A 14,607-nucleotide genomic window follows, 5' to 3' on the forward strand; every position below is an offset into this window, starting at 1 on the left:
TATATATATATATATATTATAAGAGTGTAATATACTGCTTTTATATATCGTAATTTATTCAGAGTTAGATTTAAACATCTTCCATACACGCTTTCGTTGTGTATATCATTCGTTATAGTAAGTTGCAGTAGGGATAACCAGAGTGTCAAGCGAGATGTCAACAATTATATTGTTCCGTCAACAAACTACGTATGTTAAAATAAATTTTTCCTTGACACTTTTCAGCTTAAAAAGTTATACATGTTGCATTAAATAAATCGATGTATTTTTTTATACACACGCAACGTTCTATATTTGTTCCCACAGAGGTAATTATCCGTCACAGTATACAGAAATAATTCAACAAGTAATAGCTTAAGCCACATATATTATCATGGCTATCATTAATATCGCTCCAGCTTACTACTGCAAGACTTAAATATTCTTTTTCTCTTTAATAAAGGTTAATTCAGACTTACGTAGTGACTTCAGTCACATTTTTAACTCGTGTTAAATGTTAGCTATGAACAGTTCTTGTTAACTTAGATGATAGTTATTACCAGCCAGTCAGCAGCGAGCAGCAGCATTGTTGATGTTGCCTTAGTGTGCAAGGAGCTTCTTGCATCATAGTAATGCAGGCAGTGTTACCTGCAGCGAGTAAGGACCTTCTTGCATCATGCAGACAAGGCACAGGGTTCCTAGAACTGGTCGCCACTTTAGCAAACATGGGGTAGTGCATGACAGTGTATGTATCTCGGCCACAGTGTGTAGCCTACACCACATAGTAGAGGCGTTCACAACGGGTGTGATATACACTAGTGTCATTAGTGGTGCATTTGGCTAAACTCTCGATGTTATGATGTGAAGGTTGAGTCAGTGTGATGACGTCAATGGAATTGTTTCATCTTTTACACCACACTACCTGAACCTGTTCTTCCACTACCAGGTAGGTAGACCATCACCAGGAATTAGACTCAAACTTCCCCATCACACAGAAGTATTGGTACCAGTCACCACCACCACCGCCAACACTAACACCAGCGCTAAAATAAACCAACACTAACACCAGCGCTAAAATAAACCAACACTAACACCAGCGCTAAAATAAACCAACACTAACACCAGCGCTAAAATAAACCAACACTAACACCAGCGCTAAAATAAACCAACACTAACACCAGCGCTAAAATAAACCAACACTAACACCAGCGCTAAAATAAACCAACACTAACACCAGCGCTAAAATAAACCAACACTAACACCAGCGCTAAAATAAACCAACACTAACACCAGCGCTAAAATAAACCAACACTAACACCAGCGCTAAAATAAATCAACACTAATACCAGCGCTAAAATAAATCAACACTAATGTCAGCTCTTGCGAAGAATAAGACACATGCGCGACACTTATTGTCGAAACGTTTCGCCTGCTGAGCAGGCTTCTTCAGTCGAATACAGTAGAAGTGAAGAAAAATTTTGAGGTGATCCCTTGATAGACGGTAGTCAGCTTCTCACATTTGATAGACTCGTCTGAAAAAGGTACCTGCTCCCAGTAAGGATGCTGTCTACCATTATTACTAGGATGACAAGAGAGTAGCTTCTCCCTGGATGGTTGCTGTCTACCAACTTCATAAAACCTAAATATAAACTTAACCTAAACAACGTAAGCACATAATACACATTTTAAAACGGATACACTAGCTTATGTCTGGGAAGTGTTTGTTTACGATGTGCCTGCGCTGCATAACAGTGGTGCATAAACAAAGGCAAAGAAATTTATTAAAATTGCGTTAGACTGAATATCTTGATAAAACTCAATAGTTTTTTAATAAGTATGCTGGAACACCATAAATGGATGATATAAACAGATAACCGACAAGCGAGATTCGATCCTTAGAAGGATGTACGTAAATTTAGCACAAAAAAAAAACTCGTATCAGACGATTTCTATATTTTAATGTCCGAAAGAAAAGCTATGAAATGGCTAGAAGAGTTAGAAATATGATGAAAGGCTGGAAACACTGAAGATTCTTCCGCTGGGTGATAACAGGAAGAGAAGACACGATGACCACACACAAGGTCACTGAAGGACACAAAAGAATTGATCAAGATTTGACTGTACCTGTTCCTGCAACAAGGATAACATGAGGTCACAACTGTACCTGCAACAAGGATAACATGAGGTCACAGTTTTACCGGCAACAAGGATAACAAGAGGTCACCGTTATACCTGCAACAAGGATAACAAGAGGTCACAGTTATACATGCAACAAGGATAACAAGAGGTCACAGTTGTACCGGCAACAAGGATAGCAAGGGTCACAGTTATACCTGCAACAAGGATAACATGAGGTCACAGTTGCACCTGCAACAAGGATAACAAGACGTTATCGTTGAGCAGTGGAATGATTGAAATGAGGAGGTAGTAAGCTCTTCAATCATTGCTAACTTAAAAAACTACATAGCATAACCCTGGTGGGCTTGCTACAAGTAGGTAATCACACACACACACACACGGGGAAAAAAAAACACTGGTCTCCTTATATAAAATTCTGGAGAGACAAGAGGACTGATTGACAGAAGGCAAAGTAACAGCAAGGAATAAGGGATCAGAATGCGTGTATGGTGAGTGGGGTTCTGCAAGGATGAGTTCTAGTACCTCTACTGTTTCTAATATACGTGAACGATCTGCCAGAGGGACGAATACTGTCATTATTTGTGGATTGTATAAAACTAGTACGAGGAGGAGAGAACACGGGTAAACGCCAGGGAAATGTTAATAGACTACGGATGTGTTCAAAAAAGTGTCTTCTCGAGTTCAACCTGAACAAATGCAAGGTCAAGCAAATTGAAGGTGAGGTCAGACAGGATACAGAGCACAATATGAGCAGAGAGAAGCCGCAAATATCAGAGTGAAAGGGACCTGGTAGTGAATGTAATACTAATCACGTCACCAGAAACACGTCAGCGACATTTACAAAATTAGCAAACATCAGAATAACATTCAGGAACCTTAATAATCCTTCCGAACCTTGTACATTATACGACATACTATGTCAGGCCAGTCACTGAGTACTCAGACCAGCATGGAGTCCACACTTGGTCAAGCACGTGAAGAAGCACTGTGAGAATAGATAAATGATTCAGAGAACCGAGAAATTGATAAATTAGACACATGTGCAACACTTGGGTATCTTTATTGTGGAAACGTTTCACCACACAGTGGCCTAATCAGTCCAATACAAAGAAAAATGGTGAAGCGCAGGAGTCTGAGGTAACAGCCTAGAGATGAAATAATCAGTCCATCAGTCTTGATAAGAACACAGGAGATGCTCGAAGAAGGGGCTTATATACCGCAAACAGGTGAGGTGATGCAGTCCTAGGCGATCTGATCTTCACCAGTCTTCTTTGTATTGGATTGATGAAGCCACTGTGTGGCGTAACGTCTCCATAATATAGATACCCAAGTGTTGCACATGTGTCTATTACTATGAGGAGAGGTTGAAGAGTTGAAGCTGACGAGCTTCGCAGAGAGGATAAGAGAAGACACGATTACGACATACAAAATCTTAAAGGGGAATTGATAAGATAGATAAGGACAGACTGAGTTAAGACCAGGATCAAGGGGACACACGTGAAAGCTAATAACACAGATGAACCACAGTGATGTCAGGTAGTATTTCTTTAGTTTGAGGATGGCTGAAAAGTGGAATGACTTGGATGAGGCAGTGGTGGAGACAAACTGAATACACAGCTTCAAGAGCAGATACGACAAGGCCCAAGAGGCAAGAAGTCAGTGGTGGCGGTCAAGGAATACGAGTGAGTACACAAGAGACGCACACACACGTACCCACCCCAGCACTCACCTGTGCCGCAGGCAATATACTGGGAAAAGTGTTTTTGCATCACAAACAAGATTTCTGTTTGAGCGTTGAGTGTGAGGGGGTGGCAGCCAGGGTGGTTGCCAGGGTGGTAGCCAGGGTGGTAGCCAGGGTTGTAGCCAGGGTGGCAGCAGGGTGACAGGCAGGGTAGTAGGTAGGGTGGTAACCAGGGTAGGAGGCAGGGTGGCAGGTATGGTAGCAGGTAGGGTGGCAGGCAGAGTAGCAGCCAGGGTGGCAGGCAGGGTAGGAGGCAGGGTGGCAGGCAGGGTAGCAGCCTAGGCAGCAGGCAGTACAACAGGCAGGGTAGCAGCCTGGGAAGCAGGCAGGGTAGCGGGTAGGGTGGCAGGCAGGGTAGCGGGTAGGGTGGCAGGCAGGGTAGCGGGTAGGGTGGCAGGCAGGGTAGCAGCCTAGACAGCAGACAGGGCAGCAGGCAGGGTAGCAGCCTGGGCAGCAGGCAGGGTGGCAGGCAGGGTGGCAGGCAGGATGGCAGGCATCTGGGTCCATGAATGCCATCACTCATCTTATCTCCACATGTCTCACTGCATCTCACTACCTTAACTTGAATCTTAAATTCTTGAAACTTTAATAACAACAAAATCAGAGAAGTCAAGTGGGAGGAGGAATGTCACTCGACACTTAACACTTGTGTCAAACACCATATAACAACACATATATCCACATATTGCAACATACACACATACTACAACATACATATCAACGGGTGAAACCTCACTAACAGCCAACAGAAGTCAACAACAGTTGCAGGAGTAACATAAACAAGTGCGACGTTTTCCTCTAGACGACATGTTTACTAAGAGTTCCCGCCCTCCCGAGAGTCACTTTCAGAGCCCCGGGGAGCCAGCAATCTAGTCCTTATGTTCAACTTACTCAAGAACCAGAGTTCTCCCTCAGCAAGCGCAACATACAACACTTGTCTCTATGTACTAGAGACGGAAGAACCAGAATTCTTCACCTTCCAGACCGGGACTTCCCGGCGAAGTTGCCAGTTAATATTATTTTTCATTAACAATCTTCCTTTTTATTAAATTCATTCTCAACTTTGTAAGTGCTATAACCGTGGATAATTTAGTCTACTACGTGACGAATAATGAAAACATGGATAACAAATCAAGTAAAACGTGAAATTAACCATATAAAGCAGGCGGGAGAGTTGCCAAGCGTCGCTGGACACTTCAACACACATACCATTCATTGTTGCCGGTAAATTTCTGGTTATCACATTTCTTAAAAAAAAAAAAAATAAATGAACCCATTTCCCTCATGCGAAGTTTCACTTTAATTAAAAGGCTCTAGAAGTGACTAAGTGCCTACCACACACATTCGTTTATGACCAGAACGTCGTAAATAACAATAAATTTATTGTCATAGGAAATATTTTTTTTTAATTGCGAATCCTAACCACTGATAAATAAACACATTGGTTAAGAGGCGTGTTTATATAAATCAAACAAGTAGTGTTTCACTCTGTGTGATGGTGGGAAACCCTCGGCCAAGAGGTGACGGGACGGGCTCATGATTCAAGGAACTGGAGGGCTCCTCCAGAGCCTGGGATCAAACTTGATAATCTTCAACCCCTTTGTGGGTTTATCGCTTGGTCTAGATTGTAATAATAATAACCACTACTACCACTATTACTACCACTACTACTACTACTACCACCACTACTACTACTACTGCCACTACGTCTACTACTACCACTACAACTACTACTACCACGACTACTACTACTACTACTACTACTACCACCACTACCACTACCACTACAACCACCACTACAACCACCGCTACCATCAAACAAACATCAACAAACACCAACAAACACACACGAACAAGTATACACCAACAAACACACATCAACAAACACACACGAACAAACACACACCATCAAACACACGCTAACAAGCACACCAACAAACACACATTAACAAACACAGACCAAAAGCACACACTAACAAACACACACCAACAAACACACTAACAAACACATACCAACAAACGCACACCAACAAACACACATTAACAAACACAAACCAAAAGCACACACTAACAAACACACACCAACAAACACACACCAACAAACACACCTACAAACACACACCTACAAACACACACCTACAAACACACACCTACAAACACACACCTACAAACACACACCTACAAACACACACCAACAAACACACACCAACAAACACACACCAACAAACACACACCAACAAACACACTAACAAACACACACCATCAAACACACGCTAACAAACACACCAACAAACACACATTAACAAACGCAAACCAAAAGCACACACTAACAAACACACACCAACAAACACACTAACAAACACTCACCAACAAACACACATCAACAAACACACATTAACAAACACAAACCAAAAGCACACACTAACAAACACATACCAACAAACGCACACCAACAAACACACATTAACAAACACAAACCAAAAGCACACACTAACAAACACACACCAACAAACACACCAACAAACACACTAACAAACACACACCAACAAACACACACCTACAAACACACATTAACAAACACAAACCAAAAGCACACACTAACAAACAAGCACTAACAAACACATACCAACAAACGCACACCAACAAACACACATTAACAAACACAAACCAAAAGCACACACCAACAAACACACACCAACAAACACACACCAACAAACACACACCAACAAACACACACCAACAAACACACACCAACAAACACACACCAACAAACACACACCAACAAACACACACCAACAAACACACACCAACAAACACACACCAACAAACACACCAACAAACACACATTAACAAACGCAAACCAAAAGCACACACTAACAAACACACACCAACAAACACACTAACAAACACTCACCAACAAACACACACCAACAAACACACATTAACAAACACAAACCAAAAGCACACACTAACAAACACACTAACAAACACATACCAACAAACGCACACCAACAAACACACATTAACAAACACAAACCAAAAGCACACACTAACAAACACACACCAACAAACACACCAACAAACACACTAACAAACACACACCAACAAACACACACCTACAAACACACATTAACAAACACAAACCAAAAGCACACACTAACAAACACACACCAACAAACACACTAACAAACACATACCAACAAACGCACACCAACAAACACACATTAACAAACACAAACCAAAAGCACACACTAACAAACACACACCAACAAACACACCAACAAACACACTAACAAACACACACCAACAAACACACACCTACAAACACACATTAACAAACACAAACCAAAAGCACACACTAACAAACACACACCAACAAACACACTAAAAAACACACACACCATCAAACACACGCTAACAAACACACCAACAAACACACCAACAAACACACATTAACAAACGCAAACCAAAAGCACACACTAACAAACACACACCAACAAACGCACTAACACACACCAACAAACGCACACCAACAAACACACATTAACAAACACAAACCAAAAGCACACACTAACAAACACACCAACAAACACACACCAACAAACACACTAACAAACACACACCAACAAACACACACCAACAAATACACATTAACAAACACAAACCAAAAGCACACACTAGCAAACACACACCAACAAACACACTAACAAACGCACACTAACACACACCAACAAACACACTAACAAACACACTAACAAACACACACCAACAAACACACACCAAGAAACACACTAACAAACACACACACCAACAAACACACAAACCCCAGCAACACACCAACGCACATCAACGTATTTCCCAGAAGCGATCAGAAACGTTTGCTGTCGTAGTGACGTCAGAGGAGCCGGGACGCGACCTGGGGAAGGGGAGGCAACAAGAGGAGGTAAGGGGGAGGCGACGAGGGGAAGGGGGTAATCCTCTTTCAGGGGGATGGGCGGAGTGCTGGCTGGTGGGGCAGTATATAACAAGAGAGATCACACAACCCTGCTACAGTTGCTTTCAATCTTCGCACAGTGCGTGTGTACCTGTGGTATTGAACTACCACAATCAGACGTGCCTCTCGGCTCCTACAATCACACTCACAATCATTTTCTTGTATTATCTCGAGAGATAACTGCTACCCGGAACGAGCAACCTTGCAATGGAGACCTGCAACATGGAAAACACCATGCTTTTCGGAGATGTGACTATGCTGGGAGGAGATAATTTCTTCTTCTCGGACTTGGATGCTTTCTTGATGTCACCTAGCAGTAGCAGCAGCAGCATCCCCAACTACGACTCACAACTGCAAGGGGCGTTGACGCACATTGATGCCATGGAGAACAATGATGTCCTCACCTGGTCCTCAGAGGTATGTAAATCTCTCACTCTCCTCACTTCACTTAACACGTAGTAAGCTGACTTCATCGCACTTTACACTTGTCATCATCAACACAACACAAGTGAGCCACGCATTGCGGGACTCCTGTATTTGCTTGAAATTAGAATCATCTCAGTGTCATCCTGACGTCCTAGCATGACCAACACTGTCTCCTGACACCAATACTGTCTCCTGACACCAACACTGTCTCCTGACACCAATACTACCTTCTGACATCAACACTGCCTCCTGACACCAATACTGCCTCCTGACACCAATACTGTCTCCTGACACCAATACTGCCTCCTGACACCAACACTGCCTCCTGACGCCAACACTGCCTCCTGACACCAACACTGCTTCCTGACACCAATACTACCTCCTGACATCAACACTGCCTCCTGACACCAACACTGCCTCCTGACACCAATACTGTCTCCTGACACCAACACTGCCTCCTGACACCAACACTGCCTCCTGACACCAACACTGTCTCCTGACACCAATACTACCTCCTGACACCAACACTGCCTCCTGACACCAACACTGCCTCCTGACACCAATACTGTCTCCTGACACCAACACTGCTTCCTAACACCAATACTGTCTCCTGACACCAACACTGCCTCCTGACACCAACACTGTCTCCTGACACCAATACTGTCTCCTGACACCAATACTGCCTCCTGACACCAACACTGCCTCCTGACACCAACACTGCCTCCTGACACCAATACTGTCTCCTGACACCAACACTGCCTCCTAACACCAATACTGTCTCCTGACACCAACACTGCCTCCTGACACCAACACTGTCTCCTGACACTAACACTGCCTCCTGACACCAATACTGTCTCATGACACCAATACTGCCTCCTAACACCAACACTGTCTCCTGACACCAATACTGTCTCCTGACACCAACACTGCCTCCTCACACAAACACTGTCTCCTGACACCAACACTGCCTCCTGACACCAATACTGTCTCCTGACACCAATACTGTCTCCTGACACCAATACTGCCTCCTGACACCAACACTGTCTCCTGACACCAACACTGCCTCCTGACACCAGTACTGCCTCCTGACACCAACACTGCCTCTTGACACCAACAGTGTGTCCTAACACCAATACTGTCTTCTGACACCAACACTGTCTCCTGACACCACCTCTGTGCCCTGACACCCACAGTCTACTGACACCAACACCAGCTGATATATGAGTGACTTCCATCACCAAGAATGCTTGTACCATCACCAACTGGTACAAGAGTGCTTGTACCATCACCAACTGGTACAAGAGTGACTGTACTATCACCAACTGGTACAAGAGTGCTTGTACCATCACCAACTGGTACAAGAGTGACTGTACTATCACCAACTGGTACAAGAGTGCTTGTACCATCACCAGCTGGTACAAGAGTGACTGTACTATCACCAACTGGTACAAGAGTGCTTGTACCATCACCCGCTGGTACAAGAGTGACTGTACTATCACCAACTGGTACAAGAGTGCTTGTACCATCACCAGCTGGTGCAAGAGCGCTTGTACCATCACCAGATGGTACAAGATTGACTGTACTATCACCAACTGGTACAAGAGTGCTTGTACCATCACCAGCTGGTACAAGAGTGCTTGTACCATCACCAGCTGGTACAAGAGCGCTTGCACCATCACCAGGTGGTACAAGAGTGACTGTACCACCACCAGCTGGTATAAGAGTGACTGTACCATCACCAGCAGGTACAAGAGTGACTGTACCACCACCAGCTGGTACAAGAGTGACTACCGTCAGTAGATGGTAAAAGAACAATTAGAGCTTGGAACAAACTCGTCATGAACAATGTGAGCGTGGAACAACAAGTCAGTAACAGCTACACTGAAGCCTCATCTCAACAACACAATGTTATTCCGTCATCGTAACAATAGTTTATGTAACATCAATCTCTGTTATTGAAATGACGTAGTGATTATGTTAATATAACAACAATACTACCACCACCACTACTACTACTACTACTACTACTACTACTACTGCTACTATTACTACTGCTACTACTACTACTAATACTAATAATAATGATAATAATAATAATAATAATAATAATAATAATAATAATAATAATAATAATAATAATAACAGGAGACTGGAGTAATGACAGACAAACAGACACACACGTACACACACACACGCGCATACATACATACACACACACACACACACACACACACACACACACACACACACACACACACACACACACACACACACACACACACACACACACACACACACACACACATATATATATATATATATATATATATATATATATATATATATATATATATATATATATATCAGGAGCTTGCAATGCTGCAGAAAAGAGGAAGAGGCCCAAGCAAATACGGTCACAGGGAACGTCCTTGCTGGACGCCCAGCAAGGACGTTCCCTGTGACGTGTTGATTGCAACTCGACAGGCCAAGCGCTATCATTCAACTCCCCCCGTGGTGGTTTTGTATATTTATATATATAAATATTTAGGGTCGAGGCTTATTACTTATATCTGACACTGAACGTAACTGAAGTGTTACAAGGAGACTAATGACCTGTGTGACAGTCAGGACTCGCATAATTGATGTGACATTAATAAAAACACGTAAATCATTATAATTCTAAACGTAACTCGCTTCCTAAGTTGCATCTTAAAGGAGGTAAAATAAGCAAAAATCTTAATCTTTTGTATGAAATGAAAAACAACTTTGTTTCCTTGAGAGTAAGTTTTTTTTTTTTTACGTTGAGGTGTAGAGCGCAGGTTGAGCTCTATATTAAGCTCTCTTTCTTTCCTGGTTGTTGCAGGACTGTTACCGTTGGGCGCAGAGGGTGTGCCAGGAGCAGTGTCTCGACGCCCACACTCTCAACTTGGACTTCTTCTACAGCGTCACTGGCAGCACACTGGCTCAGTACTCTCGCTACGACTTCTGTGCTTACTTCAATAACATGTGGGGAGGAGTGTTCTACGACCAGTTCCATCAGCTGCTGGCCCATGCGGGGGTTGGTGAGTGTCACAGGTTAATCTTGTTAGTGTGTGTGTGTGTGAGAGAGAGAGGTAGGATCTGTTAATATATATCTCTCTCTCTCTCTCCGTCCTCACTATTTAGAATAGTAATTATTATTATTTATTATTATTAATATTAATAATAATAATAATATTATTATTTACAGCCGTCAGTTTTCCTACATCAGACTACGATAGCGCCTCCTCCATCTCGTCGTCCTACAGCGACTGCAGCAGTAGTGATTCCTCCACCTCGTCGTCCGCTTCTCCCTACTACGAGAACGACGACAATGCTGCTGATCTGTGGGACATGCCGCCCCTGCATGTGTCCGAAGACATCACTGACTTGGACAGCTTCCTGCACCAGCAGGTGCCCCAGCAGCAGGATCTGCTGGAGCAGGAGAACCTGCTTCTCAAAGACATCGGAGATGCTGCTCTAGTGGAGAAGGAACACCAGATGAATCTGTTTCTGCCAGAGATGCCAGTTATCAAAGATGGTGAGTGTTGCTTTCTCTCTCCTCTCTCTATCACTTCTTGTGTTTTTCCAGGAATAAAAACAACAAAAAAATGTTGAATATTTCGGAGTTTCCCATCTTGACTCCTCACCAGAAACATCTGAAATTTGACGCTCTTTCATTTTTTTAATTTAAACAGAAGTAGAGCAGTTGAGCTTCTATGAAAATACCCGTGACACATCGTCGTCCCCGGAGCCTGTAGTACCCTCCTGCGGGAGCCTCACCTCCTGCGAGAGCCTCACTTCCTGTGGAAGCCTCAACTCCTGCAAGGCTCTGGAGAAGATCCGCACCAAGTCTAGAAAGAGAGGTATGTCCTCTTGATCCTAAGTTCAAGAATAAACTATAGAAATTAATCAACAAATCTAATTAAGAAAATGAGTATGAGTAATTTGATAACTGGAATAAGTTAGAGTTTGATGGATATGTATATATTTATTAAGATGCCTTATTTAAAAAGTAAACAAATGACTGACAGACATTTCTTTTCATTATTCAGAGCGCGGCCCCAAGAACTGGGAGTTCGTGATTCGTCTGTTGGCCGACAGACAATATAACCCTGAAGTTGTCCGCTGGGAGGACAAGACTTGTGGCACCTTCCGCTTCGTTCGTCCCAGTGTTATAGCTCAAATGTGGGGTAAGAGGTCAAACAAACCCAACCTCTCCTACGACAACTTCGCTCGTGGTTTAAGGTGAGTAAGGTACCAGTGCACTAGCTGGTTCATCTAGTTCATTATAGTCATTGTTGGCATCATACATGCTAGGCAGAGTTACGTGGTTTAGTAGTTTTTAATTCAACTTATCTATCGCCAGTCCTATAATGATGGCTTCTTATAAGCTGTCTAAACGACTGGAGAATAAAATAACAGTCATAGGCATTAACATTATCAAATGTAAGAAAGAAGACGAGTATACTAAGTGTAATGTTTGTTCCTCCCTCAGGTACCATTACACCACTGGTGCTCTGCGTCCAGTGTCTGAGAGGCAACTTGTCTATCAGTGTGGACCTAAGGCTCTCAGCTTCCTGGCGGAGCTCTTACAGTGATCGTGGTAAAAGTGGAATCCTGATAAGTGGATTTCTAAACGATGTCCTGTTGAAGGGACTCGTAATGACTAACCTCGGTGCAAGTCCTGCTACTCCTAAAGCTTGATATGAAAAGATTAGGATAAGCTGACTGGGTATCCTATTGAAGGGAATCCTACAATGCCGAACTCCGGATAGTCCTGTTGATGATAATGCTTGCAGAACCTGCAGACAGAAAGTCTCCTGGTCCCATGGTCAGGACGGACCTGCTGATCGAATGCTTTAAAAGGTTCTACAACAACAAAATAGCATTTTCAAGACTTGTAAATGGTCTTTCTCCGAGTGGTATTTTATAGACAATACCTGGTGAGCTTCACAGAGGAGGACTTAAGGCATTAACACCCACCAGACAGTCTCAGCTCTGATGTCTCTTAGACACTCGGGCCTCGGGTTCAAAGCCACAAAACACAAACAAGGTCGAGATTGTCTAAATGTTTTTAACATTAAAGACAATTTCTTCGACGCCCCTGGAAGGTCGACCTTACCACTGATACTTCAGCTGCTCCTCAACGTCCTTAAAAGTTGAAGTTCAACCTCTCCTTCTCGAAAAACCAAGTATCACCTTGTTGATGCTGTCGCGGGGAAGGCAAGAGTGCCAAACCTGCCCCGAGCTCTGGCACTCGGGAAATCTAAAGAGAATACCCCTTAAACAGCCAAAAACAAAAACTTACCAATTGGACAGTTTTCTAAAAGAAAATAGTGAATTTGATTAATGTCAAATTCGTAAATTTGATCGAGTAATGAAAAGAAACTGGTTGAAGAATATTAAAAAAATAATGATCTGTAAAGCGGATCTAAGGTGATAATATAAGGGAATCCAGGAAATTCAGCGGCACTTGGCTACAACAATCAACAAATAAGAAAGGTAAACATGGCCAGTTATAGTACACTTTCAACGTGTTCCGTCAACTCTGGTGCTCAACCCCAAGTTGACGGTCCTCACAGTGTTCTCTCGTAGCAACTCACTCTCACCAATAATAAACGAGAGTCCCAACAGTACCTGATTATACTTACTTTTCGTATTTTTATATATAATTCCTAGAAATATGTTTTATCATTGGTGCTATAGGCCTATATATATATATATATATATATATATATATATATATATATATATATATATATATATATATATATATATATATATATATATATATATATATATATATATACATATATATATATATATATATATATATATATATATATATGTGTGTGTGTGTGTGTGTGTGTGTGTGTGTGTGTGTGTGTGTGTGTGTGTGTGTCTGTGTGTGTGTGTGTGTGTGTGTGTGTGTGTGTGTGTGTGTGTGTGTGTGTGTGTGTGTGTTTTGGTATAATTTGTGATAGATTACTCTTGTAACGGGAGTATTTAAGGTTAAGAAGACAGCTATTTCTTAAAATGAATTTCCAAAACGCGTAATTTCAAAATAATGAGAATTTCAAACTCACTCACTCACTCTCTCTCTCTCTCTCTCTCTCTCTCTCTCTCTCTCTCTCTCTCTCTCTCTCTCTCTCTCTCTCTCTCTCTCTCTCTCTCTCTCTCTCTCTCTCTCTCTCTCTCTCTCTCTCTCTCTCTCTCTCCCTCTCTCTCTCTCTCTCTCTCTCCATGTTGATCCATTGTTCCACTTAGATGAACAGTTGGAACACTTACAGTAACCAAGACTGTACTA

At 42.5% G+C, this 14,607-nt stretch overlaps 1 protein-coding gene across 1 annotated transcript; it reads left to right on the forward strand.

The window, feature by feature from the left end:
• Positions 1-7,921: 7,921 nt before the first annotated feature.
• On the forward strand, positions 7,922-14,011 carry LOC128692742 (uncharacterized). The gene is made up of 6 exons (XM_053782071.2): positions 7,922-8,270; positions 11,143-11,341; positions 11,509-11,838; positions 11,996-12,163; positions 12,353-12,545; positions 12,796-14,011. The coding sequence occupies exons 1-6, from the start codon at positions 8,061-8,063 to the stop codon at positions 12,896-12,898; spliced, it is 1,203 nt and encodes a 400-aa protein (XP_053638046.1). The 5' UTR covers positions 7,922-8,060; the 3' UTR covers positions 12,899-14,011.
• Positions 14,012-14,607: the final 596 nt, after the last annotated feature.

The sequence above is a fragment of the Cherax quadricarinatus genome, chromosome 30 (genome assembly GCF_038502225.1).
Source record: "Cherax quadricarinatus isolate ZL_2023a chromosome 30, ASM3850222v1, whole genome shotgun sequence".
Taxonomy (NCBI): Eukaryota; Metazoa; Arthropoda; class Malacostraca; order Decapoda; family Parastacidae; genus Cherax; species Cherax quadricarinatus.